Consider the following 27,719-nt stretch of genomic DNA (forward strand, 5'->3'; position numbering starts at 1 on the left):
TTTTTGATCAATTTCTTGAGTAACGGTATATAAGTACAATATATTGTATATAAACCAAATAACATAATACGAAAAATCCTTAAAAATACAGCATTCAAAATATAATAGTTACAACATATTGTATATAAACCAAATAACATAATACGAAAAATCCTTAAAAATACGGCATTCAAAATATAATAGTAATATTATAAAATAGTACAAAAATAAAATTAGTAGAAAAATGTATACAAATGGATGTTTGGATAAAAAAATATTGTCTGATCCGTGGTTTGTAAGGTAAAAATAATAATAAGGGGTTATGAAAATCGAGAGAAAGAGGCGTTTCCTGACCCCATAAGTCGTAAGGAAGGGCTATTGAATTGATAGTTTTGTGTGGCGTAAGGTATATGAAAAATGGTGTTACGTTTTAGGGAAGGAAGAGGTACATTAAAATCAATCCATTTACGTTTTCGTAGTCAATTTATCAAGTTATTTCTTTCAATCAATTAATTATTTTTCTAAGGTCTTGGTTGAGATAAAAAATAGCAAGTTAAAAAAGCTATGAGGTTTGTTTAAATAGTAAAAAGTCTGAAGCTTATAATATTTATCGATTTCTTTTGTACATTTTCGTTATTTAAAATGGAAAAATTGTAGAAATGTGGCTAAACTAAAGAGCAATATTCCAAACAACTGTTGTTAAGGCCTGCTAGATAAATTGTGAGATTTACTGTACAATTGATACCCATCATTTATACCGGTTAAGAAAATAAATTAAATTTAAGGAGAAAAGGACCAACTCTCATAAGGACAGACCGTAACAATAACAAAACACGTAATTAATCCGTCCAAACAAAGATAATACTGACACAGGCCTTTCACCTTTAACGAACTTATAAAAGGGACGTGACTAAAGAGAAATCACACGGACCCACTACTGAATAGAGCGAGAAGCCGAAACACCAACGACTAAAACAGAAGCTAACAAAAATATGCTGACTACAATGAAAAGAGCTGACTAAACCAGGGTAGCCTTACTAATTTTCATTCATTTAAGAGTAAAAACATTTTGTTCATTTGACAGGCAGGTCCTTGCGTTAAGATAGTCCCCCGTTCGGTCAAAGAAGTTTCTTTCAAACTCAGCGACAAAATCTTAAAAGGGAGCTTTAGAAGCTTAAACCCTAAGGAGGTCAAACTAATGAACCTATACAATCAATACTGCAGGATCCTTAGGGGATGTTTTATTCAGTTTCAAACCACGAGAGGATAGGCATTGAATACAGGCTACGTCGGCCTGTGGTTGGGTTGTTCACGATAAATATTCGTTTCCTTACTCATCACCCTATCTATTATATTTGGCTTCACGGTTGAGCCCGAAGTTTCATTTAAGCACTTCTTCTGCTTGAATTATTTATTCATTGAAAGGATTACTTTTCTATGTACTGGATACCAGTTTCAATATTTTTGCTTAATGTTACTGTATTAAATAACAATTCAAAGTCCATCGTTCATTTTCATCCGCGCGTACCAGGGGTTATTCATTCTCATTAGCAATTCTTTAAAATTCAGAAAGTACAACTCCAATCTGTTAAAGAACACAAACTTAAACTTTTGTATTTTGTTTGGTTGTTTAAAACTTTTGTAAAATAATAAAACTATTAAAACTGCCAGATTTCAAATTACCGGGAAAAACAATCAATCCTCTATTAAATTTTCTCGTTATTACTTACATAGGTTCACCATTTAATTTTTTATACACATTGTTAACAAGTTTCTCACCGGTGATGAAAGGTGAATTCAAAATTATCTTGTATCATAAATCATGTATCCTATTGAAAAACAAACCTGTATGTACCAAGTGAGTGCAATCCTCAACTTTTGGAGGTGATCACCCGGCCCATTCGGGTGCTTGTTCGATCTGCCCACAACTTGCGTAGCCTCAGAATACGGGTATAGATGGTTTTAAGGAAAAATTATGTAAACTGTTTTCTTACCCAAAAACTGCTGCCGTAATTCTCAATTCTGGTCGGGTCGGCCATTCAGATTTGTTCAGGTGTATTGCAGTATCACACTTCATGCGGCGACTTGCAACGCAGGGATATGTGTCCGAATCTTTGTACCTATAGCATCTCTGGCGACTAGGGATGTAGGGTCGAACCTTTACCTTTAGAAGACCGGTCTTATTTCTCTGGGCACCTTGGTGTGTCAAAGGTTTAGTCTAGCCAAGGAGACAATTTTTCCAACCGATATTCATCCTCCTAATTTCAACGCACCCAAGGCCTTCTTTGATGTCATTGACGCTGCCATATCCTGCAAGTGTTTTTAATGATATCAGTTGTTCTCTTTCTCTCGCCCCGACATACCATATGTATCTTGCCCTCTCTGGTCTTGGTGACAGTGCTTGTGTTTCCAATGCTTTCATTGATACTATTGTGAAGAAGAAAGAAGCACATGGATTTAAAATCCCCTCTCTTTCCTTGTTCCTTGTTAACATGTCTCGGTGAAAGGCCAGCGAGGTGATACCATTCCTCGACTTATTTTTCTTTTCTTTGAAGCTGGCGTCTTTACAACCTTAAACCGGGAACACAGTTACCTGATGCAGCGCTATGCGACGCTACCCGATGCTACCGGACGCCGTGCAACGTTTTGGTAGGGTGTGCACATCTATGCGTCAAGCGCACGCCACAGCCACCCAACGTGCTTCTTTTGTTCTTATTGCATTATTTTGAGCAAAACCATGCAATAAATTGTTAGTTAAATTTTGTGAGTAGAACCATGTAATAAATTGTTAGTTAAATTTAATTGTTTTAAATGAAGTTATTCCCGTGTTTTGATAATTTTTTTCCTAACCATCATAATTAAATAATTTTTATAAAAACTTATGAATTTTTAATCTCGGTTAATGTGGTTTATATAAAAATAAGTGTGTTGTAATTAATACAACGACAATAATACATGTAGTTTTAATAAAAATATAAGTGTCCGGTTCTTTTGTCTTCGTCTGTACTCGATGCGACCCGACGAAAATCAGGAAAGTGTGGCATCGGATGTGTTCCCGGCTTTACGCACTGGTTTGCTCTCGTTGCCCATAAAGTTTTTTATCAGATACCAAAGCTTAATGCTTTTCTCTTCCGGAGTAATACGAATCTGGCCTTCGCTCCAACAGAGAACCGGTTCCGCTGTTGCTTCTTCTTCTTGGCAAATATCTACACAGAATTCATTCTTCTCCTCCGCGTCTGTACATATGCATCAAAAGTCTGCATTGTTCTATCAGCCGTCCAACTACAAATCTAGTTCTAACACATCCTGGGTGTAGCAGCCGTTCGTTTCGGTGTGTGAACTGTATTGATGAACTTTTTCCACGCCTCTGTCATGGGATAAGATCGCATTAAATTGAGGATTAATTCTCCACTCATTTTCAAATATGAAACTACGTTTCTGGCAAGCACTTGTTTCAGTGCCCTCAACCATTCAAATAAGCAGGAAACACGATGTACAAAAAGTACAACAAAATGAACAGACATATTAGAAAATTTGGAAAAAATATACAAGCAATTAACGCTTGAACCTGCAGACAGAACCATTGCGCGGGACGATAAAAAACCCGGATTTCAACTAACATTGGCACCTCACCTGTCTCTACCTATAATAGATAGAAGGAGACTTGACAGAAATCTCTCAGACATCATTGAATATTGAAAATGACGAAAGGAATAGAGAGAGACATATTCCAATGTTCGGTAACGACCGAATTCAAATATCTTATACTGTGTTGTTTTAACATATTAATAGAACGTTTTTCTAAGATTCAGTGAGGCAGTGAAGTTAATATTGTAATAATTCTATAGTAAAAATATCATTAAATTCAATACTGGTTTTGAATAATGGTTTATTAGCACCTTATTTATTATAAAATGCACTATTAGTTTCGACGCCTTTTCAAATGCCCCCCCCAAAAAAAAGAAAAAGGAAATGCGGAGGTAGGACTTCAGGGACGCGAAAAAGGATCGAGCACGCTTCGGATTGAGATATTGGGAACGAATTGGTGGAAATGTAAACCAAAAATAAGACAAATACAAATTAACAGAAACATTTAATCTTCAACGAAACACTTGAAAAGGAAGCCACCAATCGAGCTTCGAAACTAGTAGTGTATTTTATAATAAATAAGATGCTAATAAACTATTATGATAGAATTTAGATAGATATTAGATTTAGATATTTAGAAAATTTTGTAATTAAATATACATAAAGTTATACATATACTTATTATTTNATATATATACATAAAGTAAATTTTGTCAAAAAAACTTATTTAACAATACCTAAAACTAGGTATGGTCAACAGCCCTGAAATTATGTCACTGCAGTGTTTGATACTGGTTTTATTGTAAATACAGTTTGCTTTGTATCAATACTAACGGAATATTTTATAATCGTTGACTGTATCGTTCAGCGATGACAATTCGTTTCTTCCACATCACAGGCAATAAAGTAAAAATGGCTGCAGCTATGGCGGTGTTTTTAAAGTCGTCACAGCAGGCCCAAAGAGTGTTTTTATGTCCTTATACCAGGATCTCGGATGTAAGGAACGATTCGAAAAGTGCCATGGCGTGAAATATTAAAATGTCCTTCGCCGGTTACCACCGGGTCCGGGAAAGTGGCCGGATGGCGGTTCGGCTATTTACTGGCGTACACAAAGATTCAGGGCGAAACCACCCCATTTCTCGGCAAATCGTCTCCTCCACTCAGCCTGCAAGCGGCACCCCCTCGCTCTTACTTTACTTATCCACCGTATATAGGTTAGGAAACAAGCGAGCTTTCGAAAACTTTTTCAATACATATACTTTCACTATACCAACGGAGAAGATTTTATTGCCAAAAACACAATTTGGCTTTTATTCCAACTTCTCCCATATCATTTTCTTTCTAGTAATGGGGCAATGCCTGTAAAAAAATAGTTTCGCATTTTATTGCAGAGGTGTCCATTATTTCTGAAATAATCAAAACATTATTTTGCTTGTCTTGTGGATCCATATTGTTCAATTTATTTACTGGAAATATTTTAATAATAATTTTACAAGCGACTGTTAATAATCGCTTTAGATTAATATATGTACTGTTCCTAAACATTTAAAAAATCAACACGTTTTTAAGCATGACCACGTGATCTATAAAACGACACATGATAAATATTATTAAAAAAAATCATGAGTTAGATTTTTCAGGCTGCGTGTAATGTGAGATTCGATAATAGTCCTTACTTCTGTCGGGTGTCATCCCGCTTAGGTATGAAGTTCTTGATTAAATCCTGAGCAATGGCAGACACGGATCCCGCTGGACCGGCTGTATCGAACAAACGTTCGGACAAAAAGGCTTCTGCTCCAAACCAGGACGGTTTGGCGACAGACTTAAAGCTAGAAATCCCGGAGACGTCTTCGAAAACAGCCCTTACTACCCCAGACGACTCAAAAGATAAAAAGAAAGACAAAGGAAAAAAAGGTAAAAAAGAAATAGCGTCTCCTAAAACTGATCCGCCCGTCGAAGAAAAAGAAGAAGTTAAAGAAGAACCGGCCCCCACCGCTAAAGGTAAAAGAGGCAAGATAAAAGAAGAAGCACCTAAAGAGCCAGCTGAAAAATCTAAAAAAGGGGTAAAAGAACAACCCGAGGAAGACGGAAAACAATCTAGGAAACCAAAAAGAGGTGGAAAGGGGAAGGCAGAACAACGTGCAGAATCAGACGAACAATTGGTGATAACATCGAGTGCAGTTTCAGAAGCGTCGCAGCCGGCCACCACAGAAGAGTTCAAACCAGAATTAGAGCGGGAAAAGTCAAAAGATACAAAAACTGGCGAGACCGCCCAAGATGCTCTTTCTATAAAAAAAGAGCAGTCCCGAAGCAAAGAAGGGAGCAAAACCCCCAAATCGCTTAAAGCAGATAGTAAAAAACCTGAAGATAAAGCAGCAACTAAATCTGTAGAAAAATCAGTAGAAAAATCTACAGAAAAATCTGTTGAAAAAGTAGGAGACAAACGGTCGGAAAAATCTGTAGAAAAAGTAGCAGACAAACAGTCAGAAAAATCTGTTGAAAAACAGGTTGAAAAACGTGCTGATAAATCTGCAGAAAGACAAGTGGACAAACGTTCGGAAAAATCTGTAGACAGGCAATCAGAAAAACAGGCGGATAAATCTGTAGAAAGGCAATTAGAAAAACGAGCAGATAAATCTGCAGAAAGGCAATCAGAAAAACGAGCAGATAAATCAGTAGAAAGGTTACCAGACAAACGGGTAGAAAAGTCTGTAGAAATACAGGCAGAAAAATCTGAAACCGAACCGGTAGGAGAGGGAGAACCGCTAATGGCAACCGAATCGCAGTTGTCTGTTCTGAAAAGATTACGGGAAACTGGCGACAGAGCGAGGGCTGCAGGCGTCGAAGTTGATCAACTCCGTAGAGAAATTGCCATTTTTGCAAAAAAACCATATGCATCCAAAGAAGATATCAATCTCATCAAGGCCAAGCAGGCCCTGCTCATGCAGAAAATGGACGAGTTCGTACAAATTACAAAAGATATGGAAAATATGATGGGCCTTAAAGCCGTGAGCAGCAGACAATTGGGACCGCCAGGGCAAGTCAAGTTCAGAAGGATCAACGAAGCCGACCTACCGAAAGTTATCGTTTGTAAAACGGGGAACCAGGAAATACCCCAAATAGTAATTTGTGAACCTGCCTCCAAAGGTTTCCGGGTTGATAACACGTCGCAAAGCAAAAAACAGAGGTAACTGGACGTCAAATTCGAAATCTCAATAAAAAGTTTAAGAAAATATAATATGGTCTTTTTTATTATTTTCGAGTACCGTATATAAGCCGTGTAGACAACACTGTATGTGTAATTTAATATATATTATTACATCATAAATATATTAGGTATGTTTGAATCATTTATTATATTTATATGTAAAATTATAAATATGTCATATATGTGTATATCGTATATAATACACAAGCTAGTACTAGCTGAAAAAGTGTTCCAAATATATTCCTTAACATATGATGGTGTTTGGTCGGAGAGAAATCAGTTAATAACGTGTGAGGTTGTTCCTATCCAATCGGTCAGCTGATCAAATTCGCGCAATGTTTTTTCAGGATGTGCTTATTTTTAAAACTTTCTTCTTATGTCAACTACAAATTTTATTCGTACACATGTAATTATGTTTTTAATTAAAACATAAAAATATCATTGTAAAATAATGTTGAAAAGTATGTTTCTTATAAAGATTTAGATATTTAAATTATCTAAAAAATTGTTTATATTTGACGTTTGACAAAAAATTCTATTTCTAACAGCCAATTAAAAGTATGAATTTTTAAAGTTTTAACAAAATCGTCTGAATTTTATTCAGTTGGAATGTAAAATTTATAAAAGCTGTATATAAATTGTTTACTTAAAGTCTAAAGTGGTATATATTTTAATGGTAATATTTATCCTTGTAAATGTACAAGATTTTAATAATCATATTTAATATTACTACTGAGGTAAGAATATTGTTTTCTAACACTATTACCTTCATCCTTTTGGCTGCTAGTATTGTTTGTGTAAGTGAGCATAGCCGATTGGTCGCCAATGAACATTTGACCTTAGCTTGACCTCATCGTAAATGTCCATGTATTCTCGCTCGTCTCCATCATTGATATTGGCGTATTGTCAAAACTCGTCAAACTGAAGCAAAGTAAGAGAATATAGATCCTGCCAAACCTAATTCATAAACAAAATATCTATCTAAAATATTTTAGCTCTTCTTTAAGAAATATTCCCTATTACATTTTAGCTTCAATCCAATTTTCGAACACGTCAAATTTTACGTTTTTCACGGTTTAATTTTACTCGTCCCTCCAGTACATTAGTTATGCAATATGTGTGGAGGGTGATGGAAGAATACCAAGTAATCCACCACCCTAACTGAGTGAATGGTAAATAGAAAAGAATCCATTTGTAAGTGAATGAGAATGTATTTACATTTACATATTTACATCTAAATTTAAATCTTAATCGGCTGGACGGATAAGACCTAGGTGGCTGTACATATATGGCAGCAGAGCTAAGCTTATATACATTAGTAATTTTAATTGGCGTGATAGTGTAGTGATTTTATCAATCAACTTTTTTAGAACTTGATGGATAAAATTTTAACTTTACTTAATCTAATGATGTTAAAGAAAAATGTAAAGACGGTAATCTACTGTGGTTGATTAAAGTAATTAATTACTAAGTAAAATGTACTTTTAAAGAGTTGCAAATTGAACACATTGTCTGAAATCATAATTACAGTAATGTATCGGCTGAGTACTAAGTTTATTCAATTATTCCATGAATTAAAACTACTTGTACATTAATTGTTCTTCATGCTCACGGCTATTTATGCTGCGCTCAAGTGTTGCTATTTGACATATAGCATATATAAAACGATTTAACATTGCACTCCTCGTTTGAACCATAAAAGATGAAGAATATATACACCGAAAAGATAAATTGTTTATAAATATTATTGAATATAATGATAGCAGGGGATAATCACGGAATAATCAACTCGTTATGAGTGCATTTTTTTTTTTTAACGAGGGTTCGCAACAGTAGAGGTCATATGAACCCTCAGGGTGGCGGTGTTTTTGAAAAAAACCATTTGTAAGTATGTCGGGTTCGATTGCAGGGCCGCTGGATTCGAACCCGGAACTTTTACCTTACAGTGATGAGCGCCGGGTCAACGCCTAAACCGTTGCGGCCACCGACGCCCCTAATGCATTGTTGTTGTTTGCATAAATGCAGTCATTTCAAAGAAAAACCCCAATAGTTGAGCCGGATAGAAAAATGTAGCCCGCGATAATTTCCATATTTATGGTCAATTTTGTGGTTTGACATTTTTGTGTGTTAGTATACTGTTTTGCTTATTATATTTGGTTGTGTTTTATATGTGTTATATTTATGTGATGTTACCTTTTTTGAAATTGTAGAAAATACAGTTAATCAAACAATCAAACTCATGTTTTTGCAAAATTTGATCAACATATTATATAAAAAATTAAATAGCTGTATATATATACACCTATTTTATTTATATTTTTATTTTATTTTTGTTATTTTTTTTTCAGTTCCGCCCAGAATTCACCAGTTGACATCGATGGAGCCAGTCGAAGTTAAAAAGGGTGGACCAATTACTCTAGAGTGCAGAGCATCCGGTAACCCTGTGCCGAAAATCACGTGGACGAGAAAGGTAACATGAATGCATAATGTTTTTGGTTTAAGGGAATCAATTAAAACTTGATAAGTGATATATATTTAAATAATATATTATTTATCAAGGTAGAAATTATTTTGGAAATTAGCCTCTCCTCCATCGATCCTTTCTGTAAATGCTATTAATGACATCGTTTAACATTTATAATACTCGGACAATTGAGTCCAATGTTATTTATAAATGATTGTACACTGGGTACTCAGCAGAATGCAGATAGAGAACGCGCCGTAAATTTCAGAACGTACGACAGACCTGTGTTGCGGGTAGGGTCTGCTCCGTTTGCCTCGTTTTAGGTTCCCGGTTTTAAAACAAATGAAGTCTCGCATTTTTTTTTCTCTCTCCCGACCTTTCACTTAGAAATATATTGTCCTTGTTGTTGCAGGCTCTTAGTGCTTGCCCTCTTTTATTATTATTTCGGTATGTTTACAGTAGATGTTTTTATTCCTCCCAGTTACTAGAATACTAATGAGGCGGGGACACTTCTACAAGGCGCAAATGAGCACGTTGTTTGGGCTAGCCAAGAGCTCACCATCACCCTTATAATGGTCCTTAAGACCCGTCAAGAAAAGGAATTTTGTAACAATTCGGAAGGAGAAGACAAGGAAAACAGCAAGGCTTCACAGCAGGCAAAGCGGAAAAAATCATACACAATTAATTCATCAAGTTGTACAAAACGGGTGTTATCCTGATGATACAATAGTGGTTTTAAAAAACAAACATTAAATAATAATTAGAAATAAGATGTTGTTGCGTAGTTTTTTCCAACTTAGAAAACCGTGAAAAAATTATAATCATGTCTGCATTCATTGAGCTTTCACCTTTTTGCAATAATGATTACTATTGATGTATTTCAAGTTTGACATATCTAAACTTTAATTTTACAAAATTATTGCCAGAACATAGCTTAAAACTTCTATTCTTTAGACCGTAAAAATCAATTTGGTTGTTTATTTAAAGCCAAATGTCCATAACAATATTTAAAATTAGAAAATGTAGGACGGAAAAATAAAATGTAAAATAATAAGATATATCGGTCATTTTAAACAATTATTAGTTGGGCTGGTGAAAAAAAATGCAGGATTGGAAACGGCCGTCAAAACTGTTTTTAGTGTTTATAAAATAAGGAAATTTTATGCGAAATATTTTTCATCACAATCTATCCATCTTTGCCACCGTGTAATGAGCTTTTATTCACAATAAAGTCTTGCAAGGCGTTTTCGGCTTCAACGCGATCTCTAAAAATTTTATCCATCAAGAAATTATCAAGTTCCTAAAAAATTGGACGTCTTTAGCGGGAGATCGGGTGCAGTAAGGTTTCATATCCTAAGTCCTTAAGTTTTCGCACGTTTGGCTTTGCAACATGTGGTCTGGCGTTATCGTGAAGAAAAATCGGCCCCTTACGATGGCAAAAATTCCCAGATTTCCGAACATTTTGTCAATTTCTTAGCAACATTTCTCTGCTGTAGTAGTTTCACCGTAATTCAGGAAATAATAGTGAACAAACCCTGCAGTACATCACAAAAGAGTCAGTCGCCATAACCTTTTTTGGGTGCATATTTGGTTTCGGGAAGTGTTTTGGCGCTTCATCCTTGTCCAACCCTGACATGCACTTTCCTGTTATCGTACAGAATCCATTTCTCTTCGCACGTGATGATTCAATCGAGAAATGGATCTTTTTCGTGGTGCAACAGAAGAGAAGTAGGGGGCGTCGGTGGCCGCAACGGTTCAGGCGTTGACAGGGCGCTCATCACTGTAAGGTAAAGGTCCCGGGTTCGAATGCAGTTCCAATCCAGCGGCCCTGCATTCGAACACGACATACTTACAAATGGGCTTTTTTTCAAAAGCACCGGCACCCCGAGGTTTGATATAACCTCTGCTGTTGCAAACCCTCGGGGGAGGGGACAGAAGAGAAGTGCAAATTTCAAAGTGTCGATTTATTTGGGCTTTAGTTAGTTCGTGCCGTACTCACTTGTCGAACTTATTTACTTTACCAATTTGCTTCAAATGACGAACAGCGGTCGAGTCATCACTAAGCTCTTCCGCGATTTCCCTCTTTGTGTCACGTGAATTTTCGTCAATCAACGTTTTCAGATGGTCGTCGTCAACAACACAAGCTTACCGCGACATTCCCTGCCTCCTAGATCGAAATCTTTGAAACCATCGCTGCATCGCGCATTCGATAATGCTTCCCTCCCCCCAAACTGTATTGATATTACACGAGATTTGGGCCGCACATCATATTTTCAAATCTAGAAATGTGATTTGTTTGTATTTTACTTACGCTTGAGATGACTGTAAAATATTCAAGGCTTTAATTAAACTTTTCTAAATTGATTTTTTACTAAAGTATTTTTTATCTAAGTATGCTGTTCCGGGTTTTATAAAATTAGAATTTAACTGTGAGTCTCTCCTACAAAATATTTGTCAGGTTGTTTGGGTAGACATATATCTTTCTAACGGCTTTCAAATCGAAATAGTTTACCTAATAAATAATAAAGTGAACAAAGCAATGTAATTAAGTCGTACAGATAGAAGAGCACATCGATTTGCCGATTTATTGCTGTGTCTAGAACAGTGGTGGAAAGTTAAACGGCTGCCTAGCCGCGTAAATCACCCAGGAGTCGCCACCGTGTATCGGAATAAGTTTAAATTAGATAAACGGCATCCCCGTTCCTGACAAAACCACAAATCTAGGTAGACGGCAGCCGGACATAATTAAATCCTCCCCCAAAGGCGGGTTTGTGGTGACTTGTGGATAAATCAGTGCGTTGTCCGTACATAGATTTGACTTAATGCCCTCTTACAAGGGCGCCCGACCTCCCCCATTCATTGCCCTTGATTCATGGCACCACATACTATACACCGCTTCTCTATCTGTACCTTTACAGCAAAGGCTTATAGCGTAGTTTTATAATGCCGGAATACACAACTTAATATATTGCATCCTTTTGGATATATTGATCTCGAAAATGATTTCACCTTTCTTCTTTGCGTTTGTGATTTTTTCATAAATATAGAACTGGTTATCCCTGGAAGGAAAATCTGTCAGACAGCATTTCCTCCACTTAAACATTAAATTTCGTTTAATTATTAGTACTATCTCGATTTTTCTTAACAACTTTAATTTTATCAAACATCAAACACAAGATCGGCAATATTAAAAACTTTTAAAAGCTACTTATTTGGTCGATATGGCATTGGATAAGTAAAACAATAAATTATTGTTTCAAAAATGAACTCGTTTGAATACATTCATGAAAATCACCTACTTCTCTGTTGTGGACCTCGGTCTTGTCCAGCTAGCTTACAGAAACAGGACTCCAATATATATATATATATGAGAGAGAGATACAGATTTACAAGGATTGTTGGATTCTGTTGCTACAGAAATCAGTTACATGGGATGACGACTTAACGTGAAGAAGACAAAATGGATGGTTATCAGTAAAAAAAACAAAATGGTTCACAGAACCTTCTCAAGATTGACAGTGAGATACTGAGATAATTGAGAGAGTAACATCTTATAAATACTTGGGGTGCTATGTCAAGTGTAACTGGGACCCTGCATGCGAAATCGGTTGTGGAATTGAACAAGCTAAAAATTCCTTCCAGAAAATGAGGAAAGTCTTGACAAACCGGGACTTATCTATCAGGCTTCGTACTCGAATACTTCGACCCTATGTTTTCAGTGTACTTCTATGTGGAGTTGAAACTTGGGCCCTTACAGACACATTATGCCGGAAGCTGGAAGCATTCGAAATGTGGGCGTACAGACGAATTCTGAAGATACCTTGGGCAGCCAGAGTCAATAATGTGGCTGTATTACAGCGCATGAATAAAAAGAAATCCTCAATACCATAAAGGGAAGAAAATTAAAATATTTTGAACACATAATGCGCAATACGAAATATCATCTGCTGCAGGTTATCCTTCAAGGAAAAATAGATGGAAAGCGTGGCCCAGGGCGTAGAAAAAATTCTGGCTTAACATACGCCAATGGTCCGCAGCGAACACAGCTGATCTATTGAGAATAGCTTTAGATCGAAATCAGTACAGGCTACGGATCGCCAACGTTCTACGAGGACATTATATATATATANCTGATTATATATATATATATATATATATATACATTATATACAGTATAATATATATGGTTTCCCTAATTCTTATGTGTACATACCGTTCATTTGATAGTAGGACGAGTGAGTACCCGTATTTCAGCTTTACAATCAATTTAACAAAAAACATGGATCACACGTAACAACCATATACAATTAGTAATACAATCAACAATACATGTAGTACCATCCTGTTCCGCCCAAACCTTCCGAGCAATTAACCCAATGAATTTCTGTTGTCGATTAGATATTGTTTGAGTCAGTTGAGTACTAAATACTACACACGAAAATAATGCGTCTTGTCAAATTAAGTTCAGTCTATATTTAAAAAAAACACAATTGAATATTATTTTAAGATTAATACATAGTTGCAAGTCGGGACAACGTAATCTGATATTTCTTAACATTTGGCTACGAGCCTAAGAATGTACCTGACATACAAAGGTTACCATTTCGGCGGAATTCAGATTCATTCATGGATTTTATTGAGTGCATAGAGGTAAAAGGGACGAGGGTCGTACGGCGATAAATTACCGCCTGGCTCCGTATTGAATATAAGTTGTTTTCCTCTTTGAATCGAATACAATAGCCGTACTAATAAAGGAGGCTCGAGGTCGAGACGGGTTTTTGGCAGAGGCCACTATTAGTTTCCATTAGGTTCATTACATTGCCAGTAGAAGGGGTTGGATAGAACAAGGTGATCGGCCACCATTGTTCCCATATCAATAATGAACGGGGCCGCGTTTACACCTTTCCATTGTACCGTACCCCAAATCCCTTCACCAATTCATTGTCTTCACAATATTACTACAGTCCGATTGTTTAGCAACTGGATTTGTCTTACTTGTAAAAGAAAATCTATTGTTGTGTGGAGTACCTTTATTTTTATTTTTTTGAGTTTCTATTAGTCGTTTACAAATTTTTAGAATCAGCATATAAGCTCATCGTTTTAAAAACGACAATTGGTTAAACATTATTTTCTATCGGTGGAGCTACAGCCAATTAATGAATGTTGATGTCAATTGCGAGGTTGAAAAAGTCCATATATTTACTTTGTAGCTTGGTCGTTTTTGGCCTGATTACCCTCGCTATTTTCGTCAGTCTGACGCCATTGTCAGTGGTGGGTTGGCGTGATTTTCTGTTTAGTCGAGTCCCTTTTATTCATCGAGAAAGACGTGGGTTGGTATGATCTTTATTTGTCGGCGTCTATAAAAGACTTGATCTAAGTATAATGGTTAGGTTCCAATCGGTCATTGTGATCGTCTGTCCTTTTCCTTTGTAATTCGTAATAATGTTTAAACGGTGGTTCCATTATTACAGGAAAAACCATACTTATTCATATAAAAAAAACGTCGCTAGCAATAAGTGAAAACAGATCAAAAAGTTATAAAGGAAAAGTACCCGCCCATCGCAAGAGCCAATAAAAGTAACATCACTACAATAATATACAAATCTGACTACGTCGACATTATTTGTCAGTCTAATTACTTTTTACAATAGATCGACTACAAAAAATCCAACAAAGTTTTTACAAGCATATTAATAACTTTTTCTTATAATAAACTCTACAAAATATACAAAATTAAATACAGGCATTGCCCAACCTCAACGTGCTCCCAAAAATCAAATCAGTTTTAGCTATTAAACTGCTCTCCACCTGTTGAGAAAATCAGGAAAACCGTTGACCAGTTAGCACTTTATTTTATTTTTGATTTTAATTATTAATAATTAATGGAGTGCGACCGTCCAACGCGCATACCTTCCATAAAACATTCATTGACAAACTACAGGAAAACAAGATAAAATTTATCAACAATAAATTCAAGTGTGATATATTGAAACCAACAGCAATGCTTAATAACATTAAAATTTAAACTTGAAATGATTATTTGGAGATCGTGAGATGCAGTCTGGTGTGACGTAGGTTTTAGAAAATATTTTTTTTATCGTGCCAATGTTTCGATTTTTGAGATCTTCTTCAGAGCCTGGGATTTATAAACATTGTTTAAATTTTACAAATACATGTAGGATGTCGAAAAAAATGAATTTATACAATGCTAGAAAATTTTAGATTAAAAAAAAAGAATTTATAGAATGTTAGAAAATTTTAGATTAAAAAAATGAATTTATACAATGCAATAAAATTGTTTTGATTAAAAAAATTTCTAGCGTTGTATAAATTCATTTATTTTAAGCTAAAATAGTATTAATTCTTTTTTTTTATCTAAAATTTTCCAGCATTGTATAAATTCATTTTTTTTTCCACATCCTACATGCATTTGTAAAATTTAGACAATGTTTATAAATCCTAGGCCCTGAAGGTGATCTCAACAAAGATCGAAACGTGTAGTGATTAGTGACCGTTAGTCGATGATTATGCAGAAATCGTGAGATGCGGTCTGGTGTGATGTAGGTTTCAGAAAAACATTTTCTTTACCGTGCCAATGTTTCGATCTTTATTGACATCATCTTCAGGGCCCAAAGTGTATGTTTTCTGCGTAGCCCTGAAGATGGTCTCAATAAAGATCGAAACGTTGACACGATAAAGAAAATGTTTTTCTGAAACCTACATCACCCCAGACCGCATCTCACTATTTCTGAATAATCAAAGATCGAAACGTTGGCACGATAAAGAAAATGTTTTTCCGAAACCTACGTCACATCAGACCGCATCTCACGATCACCGAATAATCATTGGCTAACGGTCACTAACCACCACACATTTAAACTTGAAACTTGAAAAGTAAAGAAAGAAGTTTTTAAGACCAACCACACGCCGATTTGAACAAACGTGTTTAATCGTTTCCCTCACTACGATGTTTTTAGGTTAAAAATAAATCTTTTAGACTGAATTAGAACGATAAACGATTTTTGAAAATCAATAATATGTCTAGTTCGTCCATGTCAATAAAATGCGTCATAGCCGAGTTATAAATCATTCACGCTGAAAGAAGGAAGAATTGATTTTCCAGGAAAAGAAACAATATGTCCTCGTGTTTTTACCATGGATCAATACAGTACGAATAGGCGAAAACAATATTTTAAAGTCGAATGATACATTGCTTTTTCTCGTATGGTTCCAATATTCGTCCAACTAGTGATCCGTATATTAGAAAAATAACATTCAGTTCATGATAAAGTGAAACAGAAACACCAAAATGAGAATTTGTTGACTATGACATTTTAACGAAGTTGAACTATATTAATCGTGATAGCTCCTTACTCGTTCAAAGACATATTTTGATCCAATTGGATTAAAATGCACTTTATTAAATAAGAACCTTTATAACAAACTATCGACAAACTGAAATCAATTTACATACTACTACCCAATTTTTTTTAAATAAACTTTCAAAATTAACCAACTGTTTCTTAAAACCCATCTTAATGTTGTGAAGTCTAGATTCGGCCACAGCTACTTATTTAAAGAATAGAAATTTCTTACATCCGTGCAAAGTCAAAATAAAAGTTTGATTGTAATATTGTCTTCGTTTAGATATCGCAATAATCCCCCACTGTACTACTTCTTTACATTTGTAAATATCAATACAAATACAATAAAATCAAGATATTTTCATTATTATTATTTAAAACTTTTTAATAGTGTCACTATTACTACGTAATTAGATAAATACAAATTCTCATTGTTCGATTCCTATAATTAGCTGAATGTTTAATATTATTTCCCTAAAACATTAATAATAGTAGAAGTTCGTACACGTTTTGTTTTCTCTGAGTTTTGGCGCAGAGGATATCCACTTGGGCGGTTTTGTACACGTCTGAAAGGTTTTCCTAAGAGAGATGTATCTGTGTATCCGTTCAAGTGATAAATTTGTGAACGAGGTTCCATAAAGAAAATAAATGTTCGTTCGTATAATGGAAGAGGAAACGAACAGCCTACCACTCGGCAGAACGGTTTAGAGGCAAGTTTCATAATCACGACTTTAATTTTGAGATATGTGGCAGTAGCCAGGAGTTAGCGTAGTATATTTGATGCATCGCCGGGCGACTACATCGAAGCACCATCTGCAGTAAACCCCCAGGCAGCTTCCATTATGCGCCGTTTTATCCGTACCACTCGGTATTCTGCCATAAATAATAATTTATGACGACGCGGAGCGTCGGGGCGAAGGGGCCGAGAGGCGGCAATTGCTGGTTTACCGCCTAATGGGACTCTCTTATTAGTTGGTAGGTAGACCCTCGAGTACGGCACCCTAATTATGAACACCGTAAATAACAAGTTTACACCTGATAATCCCTGTAGCCGCTCGACCTGTGACCCCCAAGGCCTACCCGGAAGTCGCCCCTTCCCTAGTGACTATTATTGCTTAAATCTGCAAATGAAGATTTCGATCTATCATTAGTCCTTCCTTAGTTTAACCAAAAAAACTTACAAATTAGAATAGTCATCATCGGTCAACTTTAATATCGTTATAAATAAAACATTAAAATGATTGTTTAGCTGTGGTTTTATGTATTTCCTGATTTACTTACAGTTTCGTAGACGTTTCACAACGACAATTTTTGTTATTCTCATCAATGGGCACGTTTGCCAGTCACATAATGAGAAAGCTCTGGTTGACAGGACTGGTGCTTATAAAACTATTAAATATTCACAAATTAAAACATAGAAAAACATTGTTAGAGCAGTGTAAAGAAAGAATGGAACAACTAAACATTTACTAAATCCCAATCTAATGGAACGTTCATTTGTTATATTACGAATTTATTTATTTTGTGTGGTATTCAGTGACCGTTACTTAATGATTATTTGGAGGTCGTGAGATGCAGTTTGGTGTGTCGTAGGTTTTAGAAAAACATTTTCTTTATCGTGCCAACGTTTCGATCTTAATTGAGATCATTTTCAAGGCCTGGGAATTATAAACATTGTTTCAACTTTACAAATATATGTAGGATGTGGAAAAAAATAAAATAAATATTTATTTAGAAATCGTGAGATGCGGTCTGGTGTGATGTAGGTTTCAGAAAAACATTTTCTTTATCGTGCCAACGTTTCGATTTTTATTGAGATCATCTTCAGGGCCTGGGATTTACAAACATTGTTTACATATAACAATTACATTTTGGATGTGCCATGGCACAATTACACAGAAGACAAACACTTTGAGTGAGTAGAAATACTTTGATTGAATATATAAAAATATATTTTGCAATGTATAAATTCACTTTTCCACATCGAAAATGTAATTGTTATATGTAAACAATGTTTGTAAATCCCAGGCCCTGAAGATGATTTCAATAAAGATCGAAACGTTTGCAAAATAAAGAAAATATTTTTCTGAAACCTACATCACACCAGACCGCATCTCACGATTTCTAAATAAATATCGATTAACGGTCACTACTCACCACTCAAATAAAATAAATTTATGCAATGCTAGTATTTTTTTAACATCCTACATGTATTTGAAAAATTTAAACAATGTTTATAAATCCCAGCCCTGAAGATGATCTCAATAAAGATCGAAACGTTGGCATGATAAAGAAAATGTTTTTCTTAAACCTACGTCACACCAGACCGCATCTCACGACCTCCAAATAATCTTTTTTTTTTTTCTTAAATTTATTTATTTATTTATTTTTTACGAGGGTTCGCAACAGCAGATGTCTTATCAAACCTCGGGGTGTCGGTGCCATTTGTAAATATAAAAAATGCAGAGCCGCTGGATTCGAACACGGGACCTTTACCTTACAGTGATGAGCGCCGTACCGTTGCGGCCACTGACGCCCCCATGAATTTATTATTATTTAATTACTTATTATTTTTTGTATTATTTTGTCACGGGGTTCTTCGCAACCTCAGAGATCGTTTCAGCCCCTAGGGTGCCTGTGTTTTTTGAGAAAAAAGCCCTTTTGTAGGTATGTCGGGTACGAATTCAGTGCCGTGATGATGATGTCGTTGCGCGTGCCAACGCCGCCATCGCGTTGTTATTAGTGTAAACAATAAAAATTTGTAAACAATAAAACAATCCATTCATTCGCTGGTAAAAAAAAAATAAATTTCAAAATTATTTTGGAGATAATTAAAGAATTAAGTAACAGAATTAAGCTTTTGAATGCACATAGAAAAATCATAAAATACAAAACCTCCATAATTTGTTTTCCCACCACATTATTAACTTTTATTCAATATCTTTCTTATTCGTACATCACATTTAGACCAACATACCACATAGGTAAATAATAAATGATTAAATATATTTACTTAGAGATCTTGAGATGCGGTCTGGTGTGATGTAGAAAAACATTTTTTTTTTTTAAAGTGCCAACGTGTCGATCTTTATTGAGATCATTCCTGAAGATGATACGATAAAGGAATTGTTTTTCTACATAACATCACTCCAGACCTCATCTCACGATCTCTAAGTAATCATTACTTTACGGTCACTACATATTATACAAAATGAAATATAAATTAACAACAAGAAACATGATAATGAATCGAAATACTTTATTTGATGGATTTATTTGACGTACTCCGCATTCTCGTCAAATATTAGTTTTTTGTTAACATGATGTAACACATTCAAAAAATTATAATTCTTTATTTAGATTACTATTACTGTTAGTACTTCGCATCCCACGAGATATTAAAGTGTATCATCATATACATTGCGTCGAATATCTTATATATATCTCGCTCTAAGTTCATCATAATTTCATAACTATAAGAACACCGTGTAATAGTACGTCTTAAGCTTTTGTACGTAATAAAATTCAATATGTGTTGTTTGTCCAGTCGAGTCTGCTATATCTTTAAACAAGTGTTATGCCGTTTGTGGTATTAGTACTGTTGAAAGGAAAATTATTGGGCCTTCTTAGCGGTTAAAAGGGGGAACAAATTTTATGAGCAGACATTTCGAGGGAAGAAGTTTCGGGACCGATTGAGTGTAGGAGCAAGTCGGGGCGGCTAAGTTTCCCTTCCGCTTAGCATATACATACTTTAGACTAAGACGCGCCAGGTGGGTTGAAATTTATCACGTGATGCAGAGGATTAATAAAGATAAAATTAAAGCTCGTCACCCCCGGCTGATCCTCGGTCCTAGACTTTGTCGACTGTCTGCAAGGGCGGGGGCGCTTTAGGAACTAAGAGAATACCCGTGGGAAAACACAGCCTAGGAGACATCTGCAACCCGAGGGTCTTCATTAGGAAAGGGTAGGGGACTTAAAAGGAGTTAACACTGACTGCTCTGCCACTCCTCTTCTAATTACCTATCTCTTGATCCACAACCTCCCTTCTTAGTTTTCGATGTAAAACAAAAAATAAATAAACAAAACTTCCCCCCAAAACTAGTCATAATGCGGGAAACCAATGTTTTCCAACATTTAACTCTCGTTTCATTGCTCTTTCTCTCTCTTATTTATTAATCAACAATACGTTATATATTTGTGAAGCTTATCCTGCTATATTTATAAATCTATCGGCTTTTTATTTTGAATTTTTACAGTAATAGCCTTTACGTTGTGTAGAATATAAATACCCACACCTTATTAATTAATTTGGTAAATATAAAAATTGTTTTGGCCTTCCCCGGTTTTTTCACATTCGACATAGAAAGGTATTTTGATAGATATTTGGTTCAAAATAGTGAAACTTATTTTGTCAATATTGGTCGATAGAGGAAGAAAAACTGATTTCGGTATACCAGAAGCAATTCTTGAAATTTGTGAACTCAATAACTGTTGAAAAACTATAAAGAAATAAATAATTCGGTATTTTTGGATAAACTGATTGTTATTTATATTAAACTGATAAGCAATAGTTAATATATATATATATATATATAAACTATTGCTTATCAGTACACAGTATATGCTTATATATATCTGTCTGTGTGTTGTCTGTTAAAGGGAGCAGGAAGAAATAAAGTTATTTAAAAAAAACTTCACTAAAAGATATTTCTGGTAACCGCAGACCATCCAATGGCTTTTAAGCTCTCTAATAATTTTTTATTATTTATTATCACAATTATTGGGTTGTCCGGAAAATAATGCAGGATTTTAAGTTTTCATTAAAAAAAATCTATATAAAATATTCTGTNATTAAAGAACATTGCTTTAAAGTAACTAGCTTCTTTTTTTTTGTTTAATACCAAAATCCTGCATTATTTTCCGGACAACCCAATAATTAAGGTTTTTAGTTGAGATAAAATGTCAATGGCACGAGCGGGATTCGAACCCACGATCTTCGGCTTGATATGCCGCTGCTCTACCACTTGAGCTATCGTGACCTCGATCCACTCGGACACCAACTCCCCATCTCAACCCCACCTAATGATTTAATTGGTCAAGCGGACCACGAAATTAGTGAATTTATTTATATATTTTTCTTATCTCAACCCCACCTTTTTTTAATTTTGGGGTTGAGATAGATAGTTAGTGTCCGAGTGGATCGAGCTCACGATAGCTCAAGTGGTAGAGCAGCGGCGTATCAAGCCGAAGATCGTGGGTTCGAATCCCGCTCGTGCCATTGACTTTTGAATCTCAACTAAAAACCTTAATTAATTGTGATATATTAATTATTGGTAAAGCGGACCACGAAATTAGTGAATTATTTATTATATCGAATGCCTTGATGTAATCAATAAAGATTCTAAAGATTCTTAACATATAGTACGTCTACCTGATCTTAGAATTCACAAAAGTGAAAAAATTCAGCAGGAGTTTTTCTTACTTTTTACATGCTTGAAATCTATATTCCCTCTTGCTCTTACTTTTTTAGTTGAAAAATATATCAAAAAAATTATTCAATAATTTTTATTTTTACATTAATTATAAAACATTACGTGGATGAATTGACTACTTTGCTTGATTTGATTCATATACGATCAAAAATGTATGCTACCGCCCATTGAGGTCGTACATAACATCTTAAAGGTGATATTTGATTTCCTTTGTTGTTACTTTATGAACCTCAATTTTAGGTCTATTTTGAATTGCAAATTTACATTTTTATTTCAACAACGAATAAGTAATTGACAGGTTTAACATTTTGAATGAATGTAAATAAACATATTAATTTTTATACGCGTACACTTCTTCCTTTATTTGTTGAGATGCTCATTAAATCTTGGAGGAGTGAATTTTCATGGAAAAGGAGATTTAAAATTTAATGCGTTACAAAAGTAGCTTATTTTCGTATGTTGATGTCTCGAACCCCTTTTAAACTTTAATTAGTAATATGCCATAGTGGTTCAAAATTTAGCCTGAATATTTCATTTTCTACAATTTTACTTTAAATTTGGAATACGGGAACTATATTACATAACCTATTCTAGATGGGTTGGAACAAGTTAATACGTAAGATCAGCATTTTTGATATGCTTGTTACATTAGTTTAAAGTTAGCATATATTGTATACGTTGCAGACTTTTAATGTGGCTGTGTTACGTTATTTTTTAGTTTATACATAGTGTTGATTTGGCAACCGATTGAAGTATGGTCGTGTTAATGATTTTGCGACAGGTAGTAAAGCATAAAGCGCAAGATACTGGTTTGGATTAATTTTTGGAATCTTCAGTTTTGTATCAGTCTTCATGTAATTCTTGAAGTCCTAAATTGTTGTTATGACGTGTCGGAGATTTGTGCTACATCATTGGCTAAGTGCGCAGATTTATTTGTGTTATTTTCAGGATAATCACTGGAATAAGTTTAATAAGGATTTAATACTTTTCCCTGGCGGAGTACAGGTTCTTCTGATATTCTTCTAATTTTCTTCAGAATTTTAATCAAGAAAAAAAAACTTTTATGTGATTGTTATGTTATGCAATGTTATCGAAGAAATGTGGACATTTGCACTTGTCAATTGCAATATTTATGTTCTCCTTTTGTTTTACGAGGTGACTTTAGAAATTAAAAAATATTGGCATATTAATTTCAATGAGACACTGTAACAAAAATGGCTACAGACCCCGTCATTAACCATTCTCATTAACTATTCAAAATTTAATATTGTTTAGTGGCACCGTGGTCCGGGGGAAAAATAGGAGGACGACACAAAAATTGCCTCCCGTCAGGCGGCATTAAAATAAAATTAAAGCATATCGGAGGGACTAAACCTGAGCAAACTTCCAATTTGATATCAAGGCAAATACCGTCCGCAAACTCTGATAAATTATTCAAGACAAATTTCCCAACCCCCTTCCCGACTCACGCAGACTACCCCCGGGGAACGGAAGCTGTATTTAATTCGAGTTTGCCCTTTTACAATCCCATTCCCTCAACGGAGGTCAACTACATACTTTTCGCCTTCGCGTACAGATCATCGCGATTTCATTTGATCGGCCGTGTACCCTACTACATAATACAAATAGACAAAAACCGAACAACATTTGATGACGTCTATTATTTAAATCGTTAATCTAGACAAAACGACATTCATCAGATTGCACCACGGAAGACAAAAATGGGTGCAATTCTCCCACCCCCTAATCCTTGTGAGAATGAAAAAAATGGCCAATATTTAAGAAGAAAAGAATACAAATTTAATTTTAAAAAATTAAAGTTTTGAAATAAAATTAAACACATTTTTTTAAAAATACTTACACTAAAACTTCTATGTCAGGTAAAAGAACTTTCTTTTTACAATTTTAATTTTGTTATTTGAATATGACACTACCCAATATTATAAATATATTTGATTTCTTATAATAAAATAACTAATAATATAACAAAATATAAAATAAATATTTTCTAAATTAACCAGAACCGCAATAGCAGAGGTCATATAAACCCTCAGGGTGCCGGTGTTTTTGAAAAAAGCCCATTTGTAGGTATGTCGGGTTCGAATGCAGGGCCGCTGGATTCGAACCCGGGATCTTTACCAATACAACTTGCAGTACGGTTTTTTGCGAATTATGATATTTTCCTAAACAATTATGTATGAATCTTTTTTATTGTAAAACATATAATTGTGCATTACCCTGTTTCAGAACAATGTCCTTCCATCTGGAGAAAAGACGTACGAAGGATCATCTTTCACGATTGACCGTGTAAATCGCCACGATGCAGGTATTTTCATTTTCTCAGACATATTTTTTTTAAATCGGCTTTATCTTTGTTAACTTTTTACATGCTTTTAATACAAAAAAAGCCTTTTTTACGAGCAGATACTTTTTGATATTTTAAAGCAAATATTTACATTTTAAGCTAGCCAACTTAATTATTTTTCTTCAGTTTATCTAAAACTTTATTAATGAGCTTTTTTATCAATTATATTACTACACTAATATATCGGTTACCAGAATTTGTTTAAAACTTGTTAGCACCGCCATTTGTTTTCGTGTTGCCTAGGGATAGCCTATGGACACGTTTAGGTGGGACAAATGCCCCCTTCCATCACAGAAGGTAGGTGAATCAAATTTCGGGCTAAAAAAAGGACTCGGCTCCTGATCTCTGCAGCGGACTGATCCTAGCTTCTCTAACTGGTTAAACCGTAAGTGCTTTTTGTCTCCACCGATTAAGCTCCTCCGTTCGCTCAATTATCAATTATTAATTATTAATTGACACAAGAAAGTTTGAGGCCTATTTATTTTTAGTTTGTATAAATTTTACCTTTGAAGTAATAAATTTATTTTTGGTCAAGAAGGTTTTGTTTTACTTTTGCTTTTCAATTTACTTTTCTTTATTTTAATTCCCCCACGCTTTCAACACAGCACACTCTGCTCATTTCGCTGTACGTGGGCTTTGGAAACTGCGAGCCATTTCCCGGACTTAAGGCAAGTTTAGGTAACCGAAGTCCGTCGCAGGATAGAGCAAAGCTGACACCTGTGGTAGTATAAGGGGTATTTAGGCGCAAAATATATTTATACATTTAAAATTTTATAGAAATTTACTTTTAACTCCTGATTTTTTTTTTTTTAGTAAACCCAATTAATATTGCGTCTGTGCACGTTTCTGTCCTGCAAAAACCTGCAGGTTACAAGAAAACTCTACTGGGGACTCGAAATTTTTGCTTTTCTCTTTTCTGTGGCAGGGGATCTTTACACGTCCAAGCTACCAGGTGTCAGCTTTGCTCTGTCCTGCGACGGAATTCGGTTACCTAAACTTACCTTAAGTCCGGGAAATGGCTTTCGCTGTATGTGGGCTTTGGAAACTGCGAGCCATTACCTCAAACTTTCTTGTGTCAATTAATAATTAATAACTGATAATTGAGCGAACGGAGGAGCTTAATCGGTGGAGATAAAAAGCACTTACGGTTTAATCAGTTAGAGAAGCTAGGATCAGTCCGCTGCAGAGATCAGGATCCGAGTCCTTTTTTAGCCCGAAATTTGACTCGCCTACCTTCTGTGATTTAAGGGGGCATTTGTCCCACCTAAACGTGTCCATAGGCGACCCCTAGCGCCTCGTGACAGTGTCAAGTGATATTATTAGAAAATTTAATATATATTTTATTATTGTTACTTTTTTATATATCGAATAAATCCAAACTGTAATATGTAGACAGTTGAAATCGAAACCAATGTTTTACTTGGCCGATTTATTTTAACATTAATACAACATTTTGAAATGGCCGAAAAGTTCAAATAGAAGGTCTACCAGAAAGTTCTGTCCGTTTTTAGCATAAAATAAATACAATAAATTTTGCATACCCTGTATAAACATTATTGAATAATATAATTTCCATTATTATTAAGGACTTATTGCCAGCGTGATTGCAATCTGTATATCCCATTTTTAAAACATGCCTTATCCCTAGAGGCAAAAAATTGAACCAGTACTTGTCCGATATCTACTTCGATTTTGTAAGAACAGAAACAAGTGTTAATCGAAGGGTACTAGATCCGAGGAGTATGGTGGATGCGACAGAATTTCCCAGCCTAGGTCCGCGAGTTTCTGACAAGTCCCTGGCATTATCATGTAGCAGTATACATGAAATACTTCCTATAGAACATCGCCGACCTCTTTTCTTGGAGTGTTGCTTTTACATTATCAACTTGCTGAAATTACCTCTCCAAATTTAGCTTTTCGTTCGGTTTCAACAGTTCAAAATGTATTGATCCTCGAATATCCCACCATATACACAACATTCTCTTATCCAGGCTAAACTTCGCTTTAGAGGTGAAGGGGGGGAGGTTTTCATAGGTAATCCACATTTCATCCCCAGTTATCATCCGGCCTAAGAAGGTTTCCATTTTGTACTATGCGAGTAGAGATATGCAAATTCACGATCATTCAAATTCTTCTAACTTAACTCATGTGGCACCCATCTCGAATATTTCCACACCAATTCTAGATTCTGAATGGTTTGCTGAGCTGAATCAAGCCTTTGTATACATTCAGTGATAAAAAGAAAGCCAAATATGCTTCAACAAATTTAGCGCACACTTGTTGAAACTTGTTGTAACTGGAACGGACAGAACTTCATACTGTATCGATTTATGTTGTGGTTTTATACTAGAACTTTTTTTTTTCAGGAATCTATCAATGTACAGCGAGTAACAACGTCGGCCACCCGACAACAAAAGAAATACAACTAAAGGTCCTATGTAAGTAAAGTTATCTAGTAGTAGTAAAAACCTTTATATATATTTGTTAATTTATATCACAATATAACTTTATAATTATTACACACAACTAGCATATTAGATCTTCATTGTTCGGCATTTTTGTTGCGTTACAGTGTACGTCACCATTGACAGTCTCTCTGGACAATCACTTTAGAGATCTCTGGTCCATTTATTTTCAATCGTCTGAGAGGGTAATTGTGAAGCGTAGAATGATTCTACTTGTATGTTTGTGTAATTCTGCAAGTTATTGTGCAAAATAACAGGCTTTGATAAGCGGCAGTTTCCTCCGAACCCTGAAGCCAGTTTGCTGTCCAGGTCTATTCCTCACAAAAACATTTGCTATTCATCTGTAAAATCATTCCCAAACAAATAACTTCACAATTCGTTTATAATTTTTCCTTGGTCATTTTTGAGCTGTTTGAGAAAAATCATCTTACCTTTTCCCCAGAAAGAACGTAAGTTCTCGCATTCACTATTTTAGAAGTGTTATCACCATAAATGGCAAGAAACTAATAAGAATATAAAATTTTCGTCAATTGGCTAACGAGTCAAGTTAGCCAAAACTGTCTTCTAAAAACATGTTGAACAGTAAAACATAAGTTATGTTATAAAGTAGAATAACATGATGATTTTGATGACATGATTGATATATAATTAAACTATTCATTATTTATTTTTACGTATTTTCGAATACTTAGCAGAGGATACAGCGATTCTTTCAAGTAACTCTGATCCAGTCCTTTCAAACCTTCAAGAACACCTCACAATCCAGGAGTCATGGGGTAAAAACAAGACTAAAC

At 35.0% G+C, this 27,719-nt stretch overlaps 2 protein-coding genes across 7 annotated transcripts in view; both read left to right on the top strand.

The window, feature by feature from the left end:
* The window catches only part of LOC106667909 (limbic system-associated membrane protein), a 400,209-nt gene that overhangs the window by 254,720 nt on the left and 117,770 nt on the right, over window positions 1-27,719 (top strand). For all 6 annotated transcript variants that reach the window (XM_014396178.2, XM_024228913.1, XM_024228912.1 and 3 more), the window contains exons 4-6: window positions 9,124-9,245; window positions 24,343-24,421; window positions 26,827-26,898. In XM_014396178.2, coding sequence (XP_014251664.1) covers window positions 9,124-9,245; window positions 24,343-24,421; window positions 26,827-26,898 — 273 coding nt within the window. The remainder of the gene's footprint in view (window positions 1-9,123; window positions 9,246-24,342; window positions 24,422-26,826; window positions 26,899-27,719) is intronic.
* Window positions 5,150-6,805, top strand: LOC106667910 (cilia- and flagella-associated protein 251-like). Its single transcript, XM_014396179.2, has one exon. The coding sequence runs from the start codon at window positions 5,298-5,300 to the stop codon at window positions 6,756-6,758; it is 1,461 nt and encodes a 486-aa protein (XP_014251665.1). The 5' UTR covers window positions 5,150-5,297; the 3' UTR covers window positions 6,759-6,805.

The sequence above is a fragment of the Cimex lectularius genome, unplaced genomic scaffold, assembly GCF_000648675.2.
Source record: "Cimex lectularius strain Harlan isolate CLEC.00 unplaced genomic scaffold, Clec_2.1 scaffold219, whole genome shotgun sequence".
In the NCBI taxonomy this organism is placed as follows: Eukaryota; Metazoa; Arthropoda; class Insecta; order Hemiptera; family Cimicidae; genus Cimex; species Cimex lectularius.

What these genes read in the sequence shown, in the direction of transcription:
- LOC106667910 (XM_014396179.2), top strand. Translation starts at nt 5,298, where the DNA reads ATGGCAGACACGGATCCCGCTGGACCGGCTGTATCGAACAAACGTTCG.